At 46.2% G+C, this 22,255-nt stretch overlaps 4 protein-coding genes across 5 annotated transcripts; 3 read left to right on the top strand and 1 right to left on the bottom strand.

The window, feature by feature from the left end:
• Positions 1-10: 10 nt before the first annotated feature.
• On the top strand, positions 11-3,235 carry LOC6615581 (dynein regulatory complex subunit 2). The gene is made up of 5 exons (XM_002039919.2): positions 11-237; positions 302-554; positions 855-1,078; positions 2,002-2,580; positions 2,636-3,235. The coding sequence occupies exons 1-5, from the start codon at positions 97-99 to the stop codon at positions 3,059-3,061; spliced, it is 1,623 nt and encodes a 540-aa protein (XP_002039955.2). The 5' UTR covers positions 11-96; the 3' UTR covers positions 3,062-3,235.
• Positions 586-1,810, bottom strand: LOC6615582 (odorant-binding protein 59a). 2 transcript variants are annotated; one of them, XM_032717138.1, is made up of 2 exons: positions 1,471-1,563; positions 586-1,336 (listed from the first exon to the last, which is right to left on the bottom strand). In XM_032717138.1, the coding sequence occupies exons 1-2, from the start codon at positions 1,498-1,500 to the stop codon at positions 1,091-1,093; spliced, it is 276 nt and encodes a 91-aa protein (XP_032573029.1). In that variant the 5' UTR covers positions 1,501-1,563; the 3' UTR covers positions 586-1,090. The 2 variants fall into 2 exon arrangements, with proteins under 2 accessions (XP_032573029.1, XP_002039956.1); XM_002039920.2 differs by having other exon boundaries at positions 591-1,336; positions 1,430-1,810.
• A 300-nt stretch (positions 3,236-3,535) lies between the features above and the next one.
• On the top strand, positions 3,536-11,970 carry LOC6615580 (roundabout homolog 2). The gene is made up of 18 exons (XM_032717137.1): positions 3,536-3,625; positions 4,460-4,692; positions 4,760-4,881; positions 5,123-5,303; positions 5,410-5,528; positions 5,589-6,042; positions 6,103-6,582; positions 6,640-6,722; positions 6,788-6,948; positions 7,010-7,091; positions 7,153-7,323; positions 7,382-7,474; positions 7,539-7,737; positions 7,793-8,067; positions 8,123-8,414; positions 8,476-8,708; positions 8,766-9,097; positions 9,195-11,970. Exons 2-18 carry the CDS (start codon positions 4,542-4,544, stop codon positions 9,952-9,954), a joined length of 4,188 nt encoding a protein of 1,395 aa, XP_032573028.1. The 5' UTR covers positions 3,536-3,625; positions 4,460-4,541; the 3' UTR covers positions 9,955-11,970.
• Positions 11,971-15,354: 3,384 nt separating this feature from the next.
• Positions 15,355-18,107, top strand: LOC6615579 (F-box/LRR-repeat protein 14). The gene has a single exon (XM_002039917.2). The coding sequence runs from the start codon at positions 15,601-15,603 to the stop codon at positions 17,215-17,217; it is 1,617 nt and encodes a 538-aa protein (XP_002039953.1). The 5' UTR covers positions 15,355-15,600; the 3' UTR covers positions 17,218-18,107.
• The last annotated feature ends 4,148 nt before the right edge of the window (positions 18,108-22,255 follow it).

The raw sequence follows: 22,255 nt of genomic DNA, 5'->3' as shown, positions 1-22,255 counted from the left end.
TTTTCCGAGGCGGCTCTTTGCTCGCCTAATTATTCAGAGATTGGCCTTTGAAATTTTATAAGCTGATTTTTGGTAGCCGAAAAAGAACACTAAATCATGGGCAAAAGGGGTAAAGGAAAAGGCAACAAATTGGCCAAAATGTCCGAGGAGGAGCGGGCCAGGTATTTGCAAATGAGGGCCGACATGGAGGAAGAGACGAGACGCCGGAAAATGCAGCTCATTTCCATGTACATGAAGGTAACACGCCACGAATTTGCAGTAAATCAAAATCTATATGGTATGGCGTCTCCCATTAAAATAGAACAAACTGAAAAGGGAGGATGCTTTTGGCCGACTCAATATGGCTAAAATCAACCAGGAGTGGCGCAGTATTTTGCGTCAGGTGAAAATCCAGGAGCTGCGCCGCGAAATCGTCGATGTGGAGTCCTTCTTTCAGGAGGCTCTTAAGCGAAAGGATCAGGTGATCCATCGCCTCATTGCTCACATAGAATCCACCGAGGATATGTACGCCAATTTGCAGCAGTCACACATGGAGAACATCACCAGGATAGTTGGTACGATTGGGAAACCTCTTTGAAAATCACATTTACCATATTTGACATCTTTAATGATTGTTATCTTATTCCATTACAATATTTAATGTTTCTTATCCTCAAAGCGAAGGGATTTCCCAAATATATTATGCTTTCGTTAATGATAACATTGAAATATTCGGAAATCCAAAAATTATTGGAGTATTTTGATGTACATATTATAAACAATAGGAATTGTAAAGATTAAATTAAAATAGTCACAAACCATACAACGCAACTAGCCCTCATTTCTAACCCATTTCTTTCTTATCCTTTACCCAGATACCCATAGAGATCGCATCGAGTTCTTTCGGACCATCTACGAGGACGACAAGCAAGCGGTGCTGAGCCAGTGGGAGCAGGACTCCGCCGCGTTCAAGGAGATGCATGCCCAGAAGCAACAGCAGCTGGAGTGCGTCTTCTATCAGCTGGAGGAGAACACCGATGGCGGGATCCGGGACAACCACGAGCGCTTCTTGGACCGCTGCGAGGACCTAAAAAGTGGGGTAAGTTTACTCCTAGTTGAAGAGCATGTTGCCGTGCTCCTCCCAATCCTCGCACTGCGCCTTCGCGTACTCCGACATGCACTTGACCAGTTCCCGGGCCGCCGAGCACTTGTGGTGCCGGCCCCTTCCGTTGCTCTCCAGATAGCGGAAGCACTGCTGCACGGTGTCCGTGAAGAAGTTGCGCAGCTCCCGGTCCCGAAGGTCCTTGGTCAGGAGATAGCTCACCTTGCGCCGATCGGGCATCCCATTGCCATCCACCTGTGGGTGAGAATCAAGAGGGATAAGCTCCTGCTTCTCTGAAGGATTTCAACTTCGAAGGTGGCTTTGAAAGGAATCTCTTGGAGCACCTACCATATTCATCTCCTCGAAAAAGCACTGGGCCACACACTGACCTCCATCGTTGCTGGTATGGTTCCTGCCATCCGATTGCCTTAGTCCTCGCTGCCTTCGATTGCCATAGCCGCCCCTGTTGCCGGGATTCCTGTCCTGCTCCTCTTGATCCTGATCCATTCCGTAACCGTACTCATAGCCATTTCCTTGCCGGCCCTGTCCACCTCGTCCTCGATCGTCGTCCTCGTCCTGACGATGCATACAGTTGCGCACAGTTCGCTTGAGCTCCGCTTCACTTAGTCCTTCCTGGGATCTGCATTTCAATGCGAAAATGGAGCAGGTGCCGCAGCTCAAGCAAATAAACAGCAAAATCAACTGTTTCATCTTGGGAACTGAATGGATGAGCAGCTATGCCCACTTTATTTATAGTGGGGGAATGACATCCAAATTACAGAGTGACTGACGCACAATGAACCAAGTCACATATCAATCTTCATTTTACAATTGCGTGCAATACTCTTTGATTATTATATTTTAGTTTAAAGGGCTTTTAATAGTTTTTGAAAACATGTTAATCTGAACTCCACATCCAGATGCAACTACAGCTGGAGCAGATCACCTCCAGAGGTGAAGCTCGGCTGGAGAAGCTGTGGCAGGAGTATCAGGGTGTTCTGGCGGGCTACTGTCAGCACATCGAGGGCTTTTACTCGGAGTACGTGGACCTGAAGCAGCGGGATGAGGAGGCAGCCCTCCAGATTAGCCAGCAGACCCACGAAATCGAGCACCTGGTGGACCAACTGGCCAATTTGCGTCTGGTCTCCGAGGAGTTCTACATCAAGCAACAAGGCCAACTGGAGCAGCGGCAAGCCATCAAACAGCAGTTGACCGATCGACTGAGGGAGCTGCGCACCTGTGTGGAACAGGAGGTGTCCAGGGATCACCAGTTGTTCAAGCTGATGTCTGTGGAGAGCTACAATGCCTTGGAATTCCTGCAGGAAACTGTGGCCAAGGGCGAGACCCTGGCACAGCTGTCTGCGGTCTGTGCCAAGATGGAAACCCAGAGGGAGCGGATGTTCCAGTTGCCGGAAATATCCAAGGAGATTATCGAGATTCGAGATGTAGAAGATCAGGGTAATGGTTCCTTGGCTGACCCAGCAACTGATCTTCTCAAGGTGGGTAAAAACCCAGTAGGTAATTTCCTCATTTAACATTTGTTTAACGTACCAGGACGAGGTGGCCGTGGTACCCCAAATGGAGTCCTTCTGGCGACGCGTCAACAACGTGGCCGTGGACGTGGCCTGCCTGAAGCAACAGAAGCGTCGCCTGGAGGCGGAGAACAGCCAGCTGAAGGCGCAGCTCCAGGACTATCTGGTCAATTTGAACATTGCCCACGGCTCCAATAGCCACGTCCACAGCTATCTGGCCCGGCGGCCCAAGAGCATGTCCGTGGACAGAGTGTCGCGCCTGCAGCTCCAGCCCAAGCTGGTGAAGAGTGCCCAGCCGACTGGTCGTCGCCCACCGGCGCCCACTCCGCCCACATTCCACTTGCATCCGGAACGCAGCCGAGCGCCTGCCTTCGAAGCCAACCTCTCCAACGTGGTTCGTTCGAGGACTTTGGCTAGGGGAAAGATGAACCTGGCTAGAATGGATTAATTTGCTAGACTCTGTAATTATTTGATTATCGCAGGGAATTACTATATCAAACAAACCACCTTAAATTTGTGTAGGAACTATTCTCTACCATAACAATCTATATATTTTGATAGTATTTTACCAATGGGATTACATTGAAAATTAATTGTAAAATATACGTTTTTAAGCAATCATATACAATTTATATAGATATTCTAAATAAAACGGAATTTTTTAATAACCATTCAAAATAGCAATGCATACTTTAATTTAAATATTCATATTTTATTAACATCTTAAAACATAGTTGATATATCATTCGTTTTCAATTTAAATACAATAGACATCAATTATAGATTCAAATAGTTACTTTACGCGGCGCTACCAGATCAACTGATAAATTTGTCCTCTGGTATTTTCGAGTATTCCTTTTCGGTACACCCCAAAATATATCGATATATCGATTCCGTGCGTTGCGCTCTCAGATTTCCACAGACACGACCCACGTCCAATTGTGAGTTTTCGCTGCGCCGTGAATCGCACTAAAGAGCAGGAAAATAGTTAATTTCCAACAGTTAAATTGGAGTAAGTTTGCCCCCAAGAAAGTCCGATCCAACCGCGAAGCTACCGTTCGAAGTAGATACTCGTTTTCGGGGATTACAAAGTGCAGCTGCTGCGGATGTAAAGCAAATATTACAAGGAGTTATAGATACAACACTCACTCTATTATAGATATAGATACAACAACAAGGGGGGAAGTCCCAGGAACGGCAGGCGGTGCGAGCGAGAGGCAGCTAGAAGGGCAGTGAGTGCGAGTGAGAGGGGTGGCGGGGCAGTTCTTGTTCTTGTAATTTTACCAAAAAGAAATTTCGTTCGGGAAATGTGGAAAATGTGCGCGAGGAGAGATGATGGAGAAAACAACCCCGAAAAGCGAGCAATCGTCGAATAAATACCAACAAAAACTTACACTGCGCGGCTGATTAATAAAATCCATAAAAATAAAAACCAAATCAACGAACGATACAAAAAAGCGTTAGAAAGAAAGTGTGAGAACGTGAAATCAAAACTCCGAATCAGAATTTGGATTGTAAATTTTCGGGTCGGTGCGACTGAGACTGAGAGATAAACACAAAGGCAGATAAATACGGAAATAAAATTAATGGAAAACCAGCATAGACACATGTGTGTGGGTGTGTGAGTGTCCAAGTGTGCGTGAGTGTGTGTGTGTGCTTATCGCATGGAAATGCAAGCGTAAGTGGAGCAGGCGAGAAATAATTTCGAGTTTTGGACAGATAAAAACCAAAAAGCAAAAAGCAAGTAAAGCCCATAAATGCCTAGCCATAATGCCGCCACGCCTACATATGTAACAGCTGCCCACATTTCGTTAATCCACATACTATCACCTATCATGCATCGCAGGACCCAAAAACAACGCCAAAATGATCGCCGCTGCATTGGGTCATCTGTAGAGTCGTCATTGCAACAGCACCACCACCATAAAATGCATCCCATGCATCCCGAAATCCACGCCATCGCCCGGAGCACGAGCACCACTAATAACCCATTTCGCAGTCGGAGTAGCAGGATGTGGCTCCTGCCTGCCTGGCTGCTCCTCGTCCTGGTGGCCAGCAATGGCCTGCCAGCAGTGAGAGGTAAACCCATCCTGGGTAATCCTCCCCAGGCACAGTGGCTAATCCACATACTCCCTACTCCTTTCAGGCCAGTACCAATCGCCGCGCATCATCGAGCATCCCACGGATCTGGTCGTCAAGAAGAATGAACCCGCCACGCTCAACTGCAAAGTGGAGGGCAAGCCGGAACCCACCATCGAGTGGTTTAAGGTACCCACCAAATAATTCTTTTCTAACTTAAATAACCATTACACTGACAGAAGAGGGCTTTAACTTTATGCTTTCATATTAATATTGTAAATTTATTTCTTTAATTTTCCAAACAAAATTGAATTCAAAAGATATGAGTTATACAAAATATAAGTTGTTTTGAGTAGTTGTTTTTTTCCGTGTATCCTTTGAAACCGAACCAAATCGTAACTCGATCACCCCCTCTCCTTTTCGCTCTCAGGATGGCGAACCCGTCAGCACCAACGAAAAGAAATCGCACCGCGTCCAGTTCAAGGACGGCGCCCTCTTCTTCTACAGGACAATGCAGGGCAAGAAGGAACAGGACGGCGGAGAGTACTGGTGCGTGGCCAAGAACCGAGTGGGCCAGGCCGTTAGTCGCCATGCCTCGCTCCAGATAGCTGGTAAGTTAGTCCGCCACTCCAGTCTGCAACTTGTCTGCCCACACGCCCAGCTTTGTCTCCGATTATAATGTGCTTTTTTGATATTTTTGCAATGTTTCTTCGCCAGTTTTGCGCGACGATTTTCGCGTGGAGCCCAAAGACACGCGAGTGGCCAAAGGCGAGACGGCTCTGCTGGAGTGTGGGCCGCCCAAAGGCATTCCAGAGCCAACGCTGATTTGGATAAAGGTGGGTTCCGAAAACCAGACTGCGAAAGTCAGTTGGCTAAAACGCTTTTTGTGCTCTTAGGATGGCGTTCCCTTGGACGACCTAAAAGCCATGTCGTTTGGCGCCAGCTCCCGCGTTCGAATTGTGGACGGTGGCAACCTGCTGATCAGCAATGTGGAGCCCATTGATGAGGGCAACTACAAGTGCATTGCCCAGAATCTGGTAGGCACCCGCGAGAGCAGCTATGCCAAGCTGATTGTCCAGGTCAAGCCCTACTTTATGAAGGAGCCAAAGGATCAGGTGATGCTATACGGCCAGACTGCCACTTTCCACTGCTCAGTGGGCGGTGATCCGCCTCCGAAAGTGTTATGGAAAAAGGAGGAGGGCAATATTCCAGTGTCCAGAGCGCGAATCCTTCACGACGAGAAAAGTTTAGAGATATCCAACATAACGCCCACTGATGAGGGCACCTATGTCTGCGAGGCACACAACAATGTCGGTCAGATCAGCGCTAGGGCTTCCCTTATAGTCCATGGTAAGATTTAAGTTCCATTCTCAAAGTATCACTTTTAATCTTCAATTGTTTTCATTAAAGCTCCTCCGAACTTTACGAAAAGACCCAGTAACAAGAAAGTGGGACTAAATGGCGTTGTCCAACTACCTTGCATGGCCTCCGGAAACCCTCCCCCGTCTGTTTTCTGGACCAAGGAAGGAGTATCCACTCTCATGTTCCCAAATAGTTCGCACGGGCGGCAGCATGTGGCAGCCGATGGAACACTGCAGATTACGGATGTGCGGCAGGAAGACGAGGGCTACTATGTGTGTTCCGCTTTCAGTGTCGTCGATTCCTCTACAGTACGAGTGTTCCTGCAAGTCAGCTCGGTAGACGAGCGTCCACCTCCGATTATTCAAATCGGACCTGCCAATCAGACACTGCCGAAAGGATCAGTTGCTACTTTACCCTGTCGGGCCACCGGAAATCCCAGTCCCCGTATTAAGTGGTTCCACAATGGACATGCCGTACAAGCGGGCAATCGATACAGTATCATGCAAGGAAGCTCACTGAGAGTCGATGGTAAGTTGGCGATAAAAGTCCTCGTTTCCATTTATTACAATATCATTTTCCCTTTAGACCTTCAACTTAGTGACTCTGGTACCTACACCTGCACTGCATCTGGCGAACGAGGAGAAACTTCCTGGGCTGCCACACTAACGGTGGGTTTGAGGGTTAATCCCCTAAGCCATATGCAAAACTAACCAATCAATTACTTTCACTTTAGGTCGAAAAACCCGGTTCCACATCTCTTCACCGGGCAGCTGATCCTAGCACTTATCCTGCTCCTCCAGGAACACCTAAAGTCCTGAATGTCAGCCGCACCAGCATTAGTCTTCGCTGGGCTAAAAGCCAAGAGAAACCTGGAGCTGTGGGCCCAATCATTGGGTAAGTTAACGCGGCACACCCATATAATGAGATCATCAATATATTTGATTTTGTATTGCAGATACACTGTTGAGTACTTCAGTCCGGATCTGCAAACTGGTTGGATTGTGGCTGCCCATCGAGTCGGCGACACTCAAGTCACTGTAAGACAAGCCTTGAATATTTAAGTTTCCTCATGACTCACATTCTGCTATTTTTATATAGATCTCGGGTCTCACTCCTGGCACTTCGTATGTGTTCCTAGTTAGAGCTGAGAATACTCAGGGCATTTCAGTGCCATCCGGCTTATCAAATACTATTAAAACCATTGAGGCGGATTTCGATGCAGCTTCTGCCCATGATTTGTCAGCAGCTCGTACTTTGCTGACAGGAAAGGTAAGCATAATAAATCACTAAGGGCGATATCCGAAAACTTAATAATGTGTTTAAACAGTCTGTGGAGCTAATAGATGCCTCAGCTATCAATGCTAGCGCCGTTAGACTTGAGTGGATGCTCCACGTGAGCGCTGATGAGAAATACGTAGAGGTAAGTCCATCCTCTATTGTTTATAAACAAACCAAGCTTATATTTTCAATACCTTTTCGTCTAGGGTCTGCGCATACACTATAAGGACGCCAGTGTACCATCCGCACAGTATCACTCGATCACTGTCATGGATGCCTCTGCAGAATCGTATGTGGTCGGAAACCTTAAGAAGTACACCAAGTATGAGTTCTTTCTAACACCTTTCTTTGAGACCATTGAAGGACAGCCAAGTAACTCCAAGACAGCCCTCACATATGAAGATGGTAACAACTAGAATGCTAAGTTAAGGGCTGGATATTTATATTCTTTCGATTGTAGTTCCCTCCGCACCACCGGATAACATTCAGATTGGCATGTACAACCAAACAGCCGGTTGGGTGCGTTGGACTCCGCCACCCTCCCAGCACCACAATGGCAATTTGTATGGCTACAAGATTGAGGTCAGCGCCGGGAACACCATGAAGGTGCTGGCCAATATGACTCTTAACGCCACCACCACATCTGTGCTCCTAAACAACCTAACCACCGGAGCTGTGTACAGCGTGAGGTTGAACTCCTTTACCAAGGCAGGAGATGGACCTTACTCCAAACCGGTAAGTTCATAGACATTTTATTTGAATCATTTTATATCTTCTTATTTTTCGGCAGATATCACTATTCATGGACCCCACCCATCACGTGCATCCGCCACGGGCACATCCAAGCGGCACCCATGATGGCCGACATGAGGGGCAAGATCTCACGTATCATAACAATAACAACATACCACCTGGCGACATTAATCCCACCACTCACAAAAAGACCACTGACTACCTATCTGGACCGTGGCTAATGGTGCTAGTCTGCATCGTTCTTCTAGTCCTGGTTATTTCGGCGGCTATTTCGATGGTCTACTTCAAGCGCAAGCATCAAATGACCAAGGAATTGGGTCACTTAAGTGGTTAGTGCTGATTTTAAATTACTTTTTTCAATACAATATAACAAATTACTTTCTTTTCTAGTGGTCAGTGACAACGAAATAACCGCATTGAACATCAATAGCAAAGAGAGCCTGTGGATAGACCATCATCGTGGCTGGCGAACTGCAGATACTGACAAAGACTCAGGATTGAGCGAATCAAAGCTACTATCCCACGTAAACAGCAGCCAATCCAACTACAATAACTCAGATGGAGGGACCGATTATGCAGAAGTGGACACCCGTAACCTTACCACCTTCTACAATTGTCGCAAGGTGAGGATCGTATAAATTACACCATAACGCAATTACTTACAGAAAATATTCTTTTAGAGCCCCGATAATCCCACGCCATACGCCACCACTATGATCATTGGTACCTCTTCCAGCGAGACCTGTACCAAGACAACATCTTTAAGCGCCGATAAGGATTCGGGAACTCATTCGCCCTATTCTGACGCATTTGCCGGCCAGGTTCCAGCAGTTCCTGTTGTCAAATCCAACTATCTTCAGTATCCGGTTGAGCCGATCAACTGGTCAGAGTTCCTACCCCCGCCGCCAGAACACCCACCTCCGTCTTCTACCTATGGATACGCACAAGGATCTCCTGAATCTTCGCGGAAGAGCTCCAAAAGCGCAGGTTCCGGCATTTCTACAAATCAAAGGTACATTAATATATTCAACAAAATCATACTAAAGTTATTCTTTAAATAGTAGTTATTGCCTTTGTGTTCTGTGACTTACACTTTAATACCCTTGCAGCATTCTGAACGCCTCCATACACAGCAGCTCCTCGGGCGGCTTTTCCGCTTGGGGTGTTTCGCCCCAATATGCTGTCGCCTGTCCACCGGAAAACGTTTATAGCAATCCGCTGTCGGCGGTGGCTGGCGGCACCCAGAACCGCTATCAGATAACGCCCACAAACCAACATCCGCCACAGTTACCGCCCTACTTTGCCACCACGGGTCCAGGAGGAGCTGTACCACCCAACCACCTGCCATTTGCCACACAGCGTCATGCAGCCAGCGAGTATCAGGCTGGACTCAATGCAGCGCGATGTGCCCAGAGCCGCGCCTGCAACAGCTGCGATGCCTTGGCCACACCCTCGCCCATGCAACCCCCACCGCCAGTTCCCGTACCCGAGGGCTGGTACCAACCGGTGCATCCCAACAGCCACCCGATGCACCCGACCTCCTCCAACCACCAGATCTACCAGTGCTCCTCCGAGTGCTCGGATCACTCGAGGAGCTCGCAGAGTCACAAGCGACAGCTGCAGCTCGAGGAGCACGGCAGCAGTGCCAAACAACGCGGAGGACACCACCGTCGACGAGCCCCGGTGGTGCAGCCGTGCATGGAGAGCGAGAACGAGAACATGCTGGCGGAGTACGAGCAGCGCCAGTACACCAGCGACTGCTGCAATAGCTCCCGCGAGGGCGACACCTGCTCCTGCAGCGAGGGATCCTGTCTTTACGCCGAGGCGGGCGAGCCGGCGCCTCGTCAAATGACTGCTAAGAACACCTAAGGATGAAGTATTTGGGACTCCCCGAATAGGGGGATTAGGATTAAAGATAGCATCTAGTCTAACTCTTCATTCATATCGAACTGGAAATCAGTCTAGGAACTGAGTGAACTCAAAGTTTCTGCATCAGTTATCATATAGAATAATTGATGCCTGGAGTCCACTACAACATGCGTGTTCTCCAGATTCAGAAGTTGAAAACGGATGCTACCAGATAAAGAGAAACCATGTTGCAGTGGAATCTTCGGTACTACACTCAGATACACAAAACCACACTTGTCACAATCATGGGGGCATTGTGCAGCTTTAGCAATTACGAATTTTTCCATTATCACATCTACCAGCGTAGAGACTCATAGACAGGCACAGTGCCCCCCCCATCCATGCACCACAGAAATGTTTCCCCAATGGGAAACGAGAACCTTTGTACTTAAGAGACGCGAGTGCTGTACGATAGATATTGCGTCATGAGCGCGAGGAGATAGTAATCACTACATAGCAGGGATCTGTGTCCCAGCAGAACTTCATTAAAATACGTACTCAAAGGAACTTATAGCAGATGATAAACCAGATCAGGCCATAGCAAGTACACACAAGACTGTGGTTACTCACGACGAATGTAGTTAGAACCAAAGTACACAATTTGTACAGCATGTTTTGGGGCTTTCGAATCGGTCCTAGTCAATAGGCTTGATAGCGATACAATACGATACGGATTACGATACTTGTATGCAAACTCTTTCATATCTACGATCACAATCGAGCACTTGTCTCCGACTCGAACTGTGGAGTGGAGTTTGGAGCGACAAGTGAAACGGCAGTTGCAATGTTTAATGGTTAGTGCTTTTCTATAACAAGGAATAATATACTTCATTGACCCAGTGAATATATATATATACATACTAAACGACACACCACACTACTACTTACATACATAGCATTTAGACGAGTTGAGGAGCTGCACATGGCCAGCCGAACCAACCTCAGTTGTCCGTTCCGTTGTCCTGTCCCTGTGCAGATCCCTCCAAGACACAATGTTTTCTACAATCTTGCATTTTGAAAAGTCTAAAATGTACCTGTGATATAACCCCATTATACATTATAGTATTTTAATAATTTTTATATTTATGGTTTCCTAATTTTGAGTCGCGTTTTTTGTTCATTCTGTTCGATCAACGAGGAATGTTTGTTAGAAGTCCCCACACAGACGGTTTTTTTGGGCGAGTATATAGCATAATTTAGATCTTAGGCACGTACCACATTAGAAATGCAAAATGGATATATCATCAAATCAAATCGAAACGAAGTGGAGGAGAGAAACGCTCAGATAGTTCGGCTCGCCGAAGAGGCCCAGCCACTTTTCCACTAAACCCCGGATCGTGAGTTGAATTGGGAAAACAGGGGGCTCGGGAGAGTGGTTGGGCGTACGAGCTGTGGATATACGAAGTATCCAGAGGGACTAGAGTCAACGAATCGTTTAAACAATACTAAACACATATGCATTACACTTACCTATATAGAGATCATATAGCACCTAGAACCGCGCATGTATCAAATCAAATCAAAATATGCTTTAGCATACACTCACACAAATCCACTTCCTTGCTAGCCGCCCAGATCGGCCGGCATGTACATATATATATTATATATATATATACATACAACATACTCCTAATCCCAGTATCGAATCCAACTTGCTTGAGTTGAACTGCCCTTCCGTAGCCATATACATATAGAGAAAGCATAGTTGGGTCTGGGTTTTAATAATTAGCAACTAGATTCTAGCGTTGTGTAACGGGAGTATTTTAAAGTCATAGCGTAAACGAATTTTAAGAACGAAACGAACCCTTTAACGAAGCGGACATTTAATTTTTAGTGCGTAATGCCATAAACGAACTTTTTCAAAAGCAAAAATAATAACTGACATTTACTTACGATATAAATACTATATCTAGATATATACATATAGCATTTAAAATTACATAAACAATAAAGGAACATTTTACATATATGTCGAAATTAATCCGTTTGTTTTGTATATCTGAAGTTGAAGTTCTTTAAAAGGAAGTTCATAAAACGTACTCATTTTTAGGATGCCTTTGCTTTATCCTAAGTGCACACTTATTTTCGCATTTCCTGGTACCGCTTCAGTTTTTATTTGACCGATTCCTTGGCAGTAACGGTCTCCGATCGCCTGGCGGATATCAACACATGTACTTCTCCAGAATTCCTCTTCAGCTGCAGCGGAACTTTGCACTTGAGACGCCGACAACCCTTAGGATTATACCATGACCCCTCAATCCAGTTTCAGTTTACGTCGGTCTACCGTTCATGTGAATCTGGATGTGTAAGTCGCTCCACAGGCTGGGCAAGTGTTAATTCTCAACGGGACTCCATAAACTCATGTATCCTCTTTTCAAATGAGTCCACTTCAAGCTGCAGGACACGGAATTTCGGATCGGAAATTGGCTGCTTTCGTCAAAGAGGGGGACTTATGGAGATCGTTTTAAGATCCGAGATTAGATTGTGGGTGAAGGATGGTGAAGTGTGTTACCAAGCTGAGGGTTTCGTATTTAAACGTCTGTGGAAAAATTAGCCAAGAAGAACTTTTATTGACATTGAACTCAAAATGTATTATCGATTTAAGGGTGATTTCTGGATAACATTCAACACATGTTTGTGTGCGATCAAAAGCAAATTATGTGATGTACTGAATCAAATATGTCACAGCTTGACGGTAGTTTCTGATGCCGGTGTCCAAAATCCCGCTACCAGCACCCATCCAATGGATCACACCCTTTTGCCAGGCAAGAGGTCAGAGCCACGGAGCGATGTGAGCTGGAAGAGATGCGGGCAGGCCACAAATTGGTCAGAGCTGGCGATAGCATCAATCGGACTTCATGGCGGCGCCTTTTGTGTTGTTTATCCCACTCTGGGCTGGCACACTGGATCAACCGGCTCAATCTGGATGCATCTGAATCTGCATTTTGGTGGTGCAGCGAAGTGCTGTGGGATTTTTTCAGCCCTTATCGATTGGGTCATTTCAGATCATAATAGCTATATTTTGGGTTAACATGAAGTGAATTTAGTTCACCAGCTCGATATCCTGGCAACTTAATGTGAGAGGTATATATAGAGTGGCAGCTGTAAACCATCATTTGATCTTTACCTGACATCGATAATGTTCTGAAGTAAACTTAATCAATTATTTGGGGTAAGTATGGAGTTAAGACATCAATTGGCAGGTGTGCCCATTTGCGGATGCGTATTGCATATGCAGATTAATCCGTATCTTGTATCTGCTGGCCGCAGATAAGACAAGTAGCTATGCACTTCGAATTCGCTGGGCTGGCTCATACATCGGTATATCTGCGTGGGCCATTTCCCTCATCCTCAGCTGCCTCATCTGCCCACGGAGATTGCATTTGGCCCGTTTGCACAGCGACTGCGTGTTGCACCTTTTCCGCTGGCTTTTGCTTCTACCTGTGATGCCCCAGCGGCAGCTTTAATGATCGTGATCATAGTACGCAACGCGCAAAAAGGAGGAAAGGACGGGCCAAGATGACGAGGAAGAGCCGGCCGAAAACCAATCGATTATTATATGTGCCGCACTATATTTCAGAGTCGGAGTCGCCGACGGAGGACTGTGGCCGATGCAGAGTTCCAGCGAAGAGATTATTTCTGTTTTCGATGGCCGCCTTGACACGTCCAAAAGACTGATAGAGGGAGAGATTGGCCCTTTTTGGCCAAACCGGTTTGACAGGTAGCAGGGGCAAGAGACAAGATGCGGTGGAGGGGGGCAGGAAGGTCGGAGGTACGCACGCCTTGCCCTTCTGCTTGCCAGGATAATGACTGTACGACTGCGAGGGTCCTCGGCAGGAGGGCCAAAAAATCCTCGCAGGCTCTTTTCCCTGCACTCACAGAAATCTTTGGTTCGTTTGCCAAACTTTTAGCAGTATGTAAAACAATTGAATAGTTAGTAAAAAACGTTAATACATATGTATTAATGTATTTATTACTATTTTAAACTTATTCCAAGTACTTAACCTTGTTAAGCATGTGTAGATACATTGTATCTACAAATTTATTTTTCATTTTCTTTATGTAGTGTGCTATTTTCTTAGTGTAGCAATGCCTCTTCAAATAGAGGATGCTGATATCAGTACATGTTTGATGGTGCGGGTGTGAGCGTTTTGGGGTCAGGTAGAGACTCAGATTTTCCCAGGTCCTAGGTCCCTTTCTCGATTTCGATCCTCGTCCCTTTTCTTTTATTTTTTTAGAAGGCAAAGAAGACGGCGGCGTTTTCCTTTTTTAGTGGGCAAATGCAACAGAGAGGGATAGATGGAAAGTGCATGGCTTTCCTAGTATCAATAACAATGCCAGTTCGCTATTGTTGTGCCATCCGCTGGATTTGTGCATCCCAATCTGTTTTCTGAGTTTCTGTGTGTGCGGCAACGTAGTTTCTGCTTTTTTGGAGTTATCGTTAATATTTTCCTGGAAACCGGGATTGTGTTGTTGCTGCTCTTGCGTTCGCAGGTAGCGAGCAGCGATCGCACTCACACAGATGCGATAGAGAGAGAGACGGCGAGGGAGGCGAGAAAGACAGGTACCTGCTCGACTTCGGAATGCAGCGGCAGCAGAAACAACAAATGCGTCGGAGTTTGGCATTGAGTTTGGGTAAAGAATAACCTGAAACATGGAGCTGGGGTCCAAAACAGGAAAACCCGAAAGATAAATCCAAGCCTGGTCTTATAACCATGTTAGTGATGAGAGAGCTGGTGAGAAGGGAAATATGGTGATGCCTCTCTTATCATAAGATGCAGGAGATCCTAAGAAGAACGCTACACAATGTCGAGATTCAAAAAATATATATGATAAATAATAAAAACAATGGGCCACAGATGAGTTGAAAAAGGTCTTTAAGTTTCAGCAATTTTTAATGCTGCTTACGAGCAGTAGAGCTTATTTCTGAACCCAAATCATTTATATAGAACCACCCGCGCCAAATATTTAGACTTAAACAAGCCAAGCTGGCTAAAAATCGACTTCACCGCAGAACTTGTGATAAAGAAGAGAAAGTTCATATGCTACCTTTTAATAAGAACTTTTGCCGAAATTCGCAGGAAAACCACGCGTTGCAATCATTCTAATAAAAATGCCGCACAAAGTCAATTCCAAGTGCAATCGCAATGAAAGAACGACCGAACCGCACACACGGGAAATACAACGGACTGAACGGACGAATACCTACTCGCTACTCTCTACTCGCTCGAGAGAGCGGTGAGAGCGCTGAATACGCTCAGATAAAAATATGACCAATACCAACACAAACCATACGTATCTGTATCTGCATCTGTATTTCAGGCTAAAAGCAAGGCGCTTTGCCGCTGCGAGTTCAGTTTTTCTTTATCATCCGGTTCGTGCACATCGCGTCTCGGCCGCAAGAACAAAGAACACACAAATAGAACTTGGACTTCCAATTACACACAGTGCTCAAGTTAAGTGCAGTGAATAACCACAGTGAACCCTACTAGTCTTCAACTAAGCATAAAAACAGTAAAATGCAGCTCATATAGGATAGCCAATCCAACAGTTAATTCCAAAAGTAGCAGTCAAGCTACAAGCCAAGTGTAAAAGCAAGAGTAGGAGATGGCCACCAACACGGAGCTGCTGCCCTTCCATCATCAAACAATCGCGGTGTTAAACAATCTGAATAGCCACTGTGGCGGATCCGGGAGCAATGGAGCGGCCACCAGTGGCGGCTCGGCGATTGGCGGAGCAGGAGCCGGAGGAGCGCCCAGCTGGGCAATGGACGAACTCTATCAACAGACTGAGCTGCCCGGTCTGACGCGAACCGGAGCCACCACCACCCACCACCACCTGCTGCGCTTCACGCCCTACGCCCTGCACCACCGACCGCCGCACCACCAGCTGCAGACCTTGCCGCCGGCCCTCTACTTGCAGCATGCCGCAGCAGCAGCGGCGGCAGCGGCAGCAGCAGCGGCCCACGCCCAGCACCATCATCACCATCACCACCATCTCCCGCACAGACCAGCATCTCCGGAGAGCCCGCCGCCGGTGGAGGGCACCCACATAAGCAACCTGTTTCCGGAACTCCTCGAGCAGATATTCGAGCACCTACCAGTGAGGGATTTGGGTCGGGCAGCCCAGGTTTGCACTGCATGGCGGGATGCGGCCTATGCCAAGAGCGTTTGGAAGGGAGTCGAGGCCAAGCTGCACCTTAAGCGCTCCAGTCCGAGCCTGTTCAACTGCCTGGTCAAGCGCGGCATCAAGAAGGTGCAGATCCTATCGCTGCGCCGCTCGCTCAAGGATTTGGTCCTTGGAGTTCCAGCTCTGACCTCTCTAAACCTGAGCGGCTGCTTCAACGTGGCGGACATGAACCTGGGCCATGCCTTTAGCGTGGATCTGCCAAACCTTAAGACACTGGACCTCTCCCTTTGCAAACAGATCACGGACACGAGTCTGGGGCGGATCGCCCAGCATCTGAGGAATCTGGAGACCCTGGAACTGGGCGGATGTTGCAACATCACAAACACAGGACTGCTGCTCATTGCGTGGGGCCTGAAGAAGCTGAAGCACCTCAATCTGCGCTCCTGCTGGCACATCAGCGACCAGGGAATCGGACACCTGGCGGGATTCTCGCGGGAAACGGCCGAAGGCAACCTGCAGCTGGAGTACTTGGGTCTGCAGGATTGCCAGCGGCTAAGCGACGAGGCTTTGGGCCACATTGCTCAGGGCCTGACCTCGCTGAAGTCGATCAACCTGAGCTTCTGCGTCTCGGTGACGGACAGCGGACTAAAGCACCTGGCCCGGATGCCCAAGCTCGAGCAGCTGAACCTGCGCTCCTGCGACAACATCTCGGATATCGGAATGGCCTACCTCACGGAAGGCGGCAGCGGGATCAACTCGCTGGACGTCAGTTTCTGCGACAAGATCAGCGACCAGGCCCTGACACACATAGCCCAGGGACTCTACAGACTGAGATCGCTGTCCCTTAATCAGTGCCAGATCACCGATCACGGCATGCTAAAGATCGCCAAGGCATTGCACGAGTTGGAAAACCTTAATATCGGACAGTGCAGCCGGATAACGGACAAGGGCCTCCAAACGCTGGCGGAGGATCTGACTAATCTCAAGACCATCGATCTCTACGGCTGCACGCAACTCAGTTCCAAGGGCATCGACATCATCATGAAGCTGCCCAAGCTGCAGAAGCTCAACCTGGGCCTCTGGCTGGTCAGGTGATGCGTCCACCACGACTGCAACGCCTGTGCGGCGAAGGAGGCCGCTCGCGGCTCTTATAATTCCCAACCATAGATTCCGGGCGGGAAAGAGAGCGCAGACAAGATACACTGAAAACTTATAGCTTTCGTTTGCCATACCACACGCTGTACTATATTTTTTTCGTACGAATCGAGAAACGAGCAGAGAGGCACAAAACAACGAAGCAACAACAAACAGCAAACAATGAGGCACACACACAGCACGCACACACACTGGCAAGCAGGCAAGCATGGCGAGCGGGCGGAGTTGGGGCAAAAGGGACAGAGACAGACGACGTCGGATAGAGCTGCCAGCTCAGCGGGCTTAGTGATGTTTTCGTTGTTAGAAACATGTTTTTTCTCGAGAATAGGTTTTGAAATGAGAAAATATCCTAAACCTATATTCTTTTTATAGTCGTACTTTCGTAACCTTCCGTGTAATAGTTTTTATTTGAGAACATTCGGTCCTCCAAAGTTAGGTAAAGCCCCTTTTACACGACCTGAAGTTTCGTTGCAGTTTCTATGCTTAGAAAACATAGCTCTTGTAAAAGGGACTTTTGCAAATGTAGACTAATAATACTCACACAATAGCATTACTTACAAACGATTTTGACTTAACATAACTCTTTATAGCCAGAACTAGCTTTTTTCCCGCTAAGACCGGTCAGCTCTGCCCATGGAGCTCGCTCTGCTGCGTTGTTGTGTAGTGTTGTGTTCCTAGGGGGCCAGAGCGAGAGGGGAGATGCCGCTGGCGTCGGCTTACACGCACGCAGCGATAAAAAAAACGAAACAGAGAGAAAAAAGCAAGCAACAACAACAACTGCAGCTATGGCCGACAGCAACAAAGTGCATGGCGATGGAGACGCGCGATAAGCAGCAGGAGAGGGGGCGGGGGACAACGCAGGGAGCATGGCGAGGAGAGTGGGCAGCAAACACACACACAGACAGCATAAACACACCCAAAAACGCATGTGTGTGTGTGCAATGCAGGCCGCAGTTAAGCAGATGCAAATAAATTTAAATAGTTTATTTTAATTCACGCTTCGGCTACAAAAGCCAGCGTCCTCCATTGCCAGAGCAACAACAAAAGCAACAGCGATAAAACAACAAAATGAGAAAAGCAAAAAGAGAGGGAGTAGCTCCACTCCGATCTTTTCTCGCTCTCCACCGCATTTTTCTTGCCTTGTGCTGTGTGCTCCCTTTTTGTATCTTTGTATCTTAGTATCTTTTTGTTTTTGTGCCTCGGCGTTTTCTTTCCGACTTCGTTGCGAATTTGTTTAGTACAGCGTCGTTAGTAATGCCGTTTAATTTAGTTGATTAAAACGTAAACGTAAAATGTAACGAAAACTTAAGCGACAACAATGTTAATAGTACACACTTATGAAAATGCGTAAACTTAATTCTTAGTTCTTAACATTTGTCAAGCCACAATTAGTCAAATAACGAAAAGGGGGAGAATAACCATTAACACAAGTTATAAAAACATGAAAAAACAACCTTGTTTAATAGCAAAAACTACACAAAACACACAAGAAAACACAAACGTTAAAGAAATTCTGTAAATTTTTTATTGTTTAATTTATAAGTAAGCAAGCAAAAAAGAGAAGGTAACGATTAAAAAGAATACGCGAATTAATTCTTTTTTCTATTGTGATATAAAATGTATTGTATAAAAAAGAACACATAAGCAAGCAGCAACAAAATATTGCTAAACAATTACGTAATATTATTTAAGCAGCGAGGATTAAATTAAATAATTTAAAATTAAATCAATATGTACAATGTTATGTTAAGTCAGGATTATTCCTCCGATTCTCTGTTTTTCGATTAGTTAAATGAGCCCGAATTCGATGACCTTTTGTTGAACTGCAATATACTGAATGCCTTAATTCCATTTGCAAACTATATATTATAATTAACTATGTTGATTCTGAAAAACCCTTGAGTTTCGATTGCGAGTTTTCCCTAGATCTAAGTTATTTCGACAATTGATATTTCTGTTTTAGGAGGCGCAACCCCCAAAAAATTTGAGCGATACGATGTGGAAGGAGGAACGAAGAGAAAATAAATTAAATATGTATAAAAATTAAAAAAAAACCTGCCTGTGATTTTATTGATTGCACTGGGATGCTGCTGTTTATCTCGCTCGGCAAATGCGTAAATGTTTTGTGGGAAATTTATTTTATTCGGCACTACGTAAATGTGTGCGTGTGTGGGTTTCTGCATTTTGTAATGAACAAAGGGCCCAGCACTAATGCAATTGCAATGAAATGTGCAGCCAGCCAGAGATACAGATGCCGATATATAAACATATGTGTATATATACACGCACACCAACACATATGTGCGTGTGGAGCGTATGCGGTTGTGCAACGGACACACGCACACTCGCCCGCCTATGTACTGCAATTATTTATATTGCCTGCATTATGTATAGGCATCGATGCATTTACAAACACTTGCATTTATATACAAACACACACACACACGCACGTACACAGGCACACGTAGGCGCAGCTTCATATCCCTGTGTACACATAACGGTTTTACTTGCTTGCTAACTGCTTAAATTTGCATTAAATGTGCGTATGCAACAAGAGCTGTGTGTGCGTGATTATGTACACAACGCACACTGCCGCAAAGGTATAAGCATGTATGTATGTACATATGTACTGGTGGGGAAACCACCCAATCGGAAATTTTATTCAATCGCCGGACCCCAAAATTAAAGCTTTAAATATCCCCAGGCAGATTTGTCCCGAGCTGAAAACTGGGATTCGCCATTTGATGCAACGATCCGATTTGCCAAGAGGCTTAACCGATGATGGTCCCGCAGTCCAGGGAAGTGCAGAGCAGAGGTCGAGATTGTAAAGGACTTGTATTTCATGTAAATCCATCGACATATAAGGGTTATCTTCTTACAAGATATTCTGGCAGCTTAGCTTGGTAACCTATAATAAAGCGAATAGATTCAGATCGAGGCTTTAAAACTACTGGTGTGGCATTTTATTGATACTCCAAGGAAATTAAGAACATGAATATTCTATAAAAATCTATTTATTATATTTACTTCTTTTTAAAAGTAAGAGTGCAAGTTATCATCTTAATTCTATTCAATTGTATAAGCTTTTGATCGGATTTGGTTAGGATCAGATTTCAGTTTTGAAAAGTTTCCATGTTCTGGGGCTTTACATCAAACTCTTCCAAGATTGTTAATTCCAAAGCTGCAAGTACAACGACTTGTTCTAATACATTAAATACATTCCAATTTGGAAATTTCCTTTCAGCGTTTGGACTCCCTTATATAGTACGTTGTAAGGTAAATCCCGGCATAAGGTTGGGTATTTCTAGTGCTACCAGCTGAACGGAGCTGAGCGGCTCGTTTAAGTTAGTTTTACTTAAAATTCAACTCACAAAACCTGACTTAAGCTCTCGCCGACCGCCCCATTCCTCCAGTGCTTCCTAGTCGAGACCTGAATCGGTGTGGTCTCCAGTCTCAGTCGCAGTCGCAGTCGCAGTCGCAGTCGCAGTCTGTGTTTCTGTTTCTATTTCTGTGTCTGGTACTGTTTGTGCCCCAGCTGCGAGTGGAAAATGCGATTAGAGCTGGGAGAGCGGTCGTGTGCCGGGCAAAATGTTGTTTAACCAACATTTGCATTCTATGAATTTTGAATTTTCTGAAACGCAGCCGTAAGAAAGCGTCGAGTCACGACAGCAACACGACTACAGGCTCTGGGATATGGGGCTATTGGCTACCGGCTATCGGCTATAGCCCCCCTTTTTCCACGCTTCTGGGGTCCATTTGCCTGATGTCAGACAGCCCGACTCTCCGCCCTAGGGCTATCGCTTATCTTATCAATGCGTCGACATGGGCAGGCAAACGGAGTCACCCCCCAACGGGCAACCACCCACCGAACGGGCCTCGTCACTTATCGGTCACGATGGGTGTGAGATGGTGGGCGGTGGGGGTGTTGGTTACGATTTTCAGGGGAGCTGCAATTGCATTTGCGTCGTGCAGAGGGGACAGCTGCAATTGTTACACGTAGAAAAGCAAAACAATGCCGTATTAGTTGGATATGTTGTTTTAACTTAACTTGTTAGACTTTTTTAATAAAGTTTACTAACATTTTCCATCAGTTTTCGGCTTAAACTTTGATATAGAGGTTATGCCAGAGGTTAACTCTCAACACTGCTAACCTTTATATGAGTTTTGCCTAGAATAAGAAAAACTATGAACATGAAAGATGATACCCAACTAGTTTTGTCAAATGACATTCCAATTAACCCAATGGTTAAGAGGTCATGACTCAAAACTGGCATTAGAAAACAGTCAAAGATTCAAAAGTATCAAACATAGACTAAGTAAAAAATAATACAAACAAAATAGATGAACAATTTGTGATATATTTTTATAGTGTTCAGATCTGTGTGGTGCATTCTCCCTGTGCGTGGGGCCTTCTTGGTGGTGTCTCATTAGCATGGCCGTGGCAGTGAAAGCCATCGAGGGGGATCCTGTGTGTCGTATCCGGGTCTAACTCCCATTTATCAGCATTTTCCACACACTCGCCATGAGACGAATTCCAAAATCGATTCCATGTTGCTGCTGCTGCTTACACTTGGCCGTAATGTCGCACAGGGAGTTTGAGTTTGAGTTTGGGCTGGTGACTCGACGGCAGTCTGGCATCCAAATGTGTTCCTTCCACACAGATACACACGCACACACACTGTGTTGAGGGGAGGGTACGAGGACGAGGACGTCGAGCAACCCTTCGCACATTTCCATTCCATTCCCTTTCGCTGCGATTCGTTCGGTCTAGCGCTTTGAATTCAAACCCCCGTTTTTTCAAAGGACTAACTTCAAATGCCGAAAATAAATGCCCAACTCCCCCCGCCCTCCCCTCTGACCATGCTCCCTCTTCGCCAAGGGAAATGCATTCTACGTACGTAAAAAAGTAGAAGGAACGAAGAAATTTTAATCCACAACGGACCCGTATGTGTGTCCCCTGGATACCCGGTCGCGTGTG

The sequence above is a fragment of the Drosophila sechellia genome, chromosome 2R (genome assembly GCF_004382195.2).
Source record: "Drosophila sechellia strain sech25 chromosome 2R, ASM438219v1, whole genome shotgun sequence".
Lineage (NCBI taxonomy): Eukaryota > Metazoa > Arthropoda > Insecta > Diptera > Drosophilidae > Drosophila > Drosophila sechellia.
Note: the sequence above shows the minus strand (reverse complement) of the source record. Positions and strands in the feature narration are given on the sequence as shown.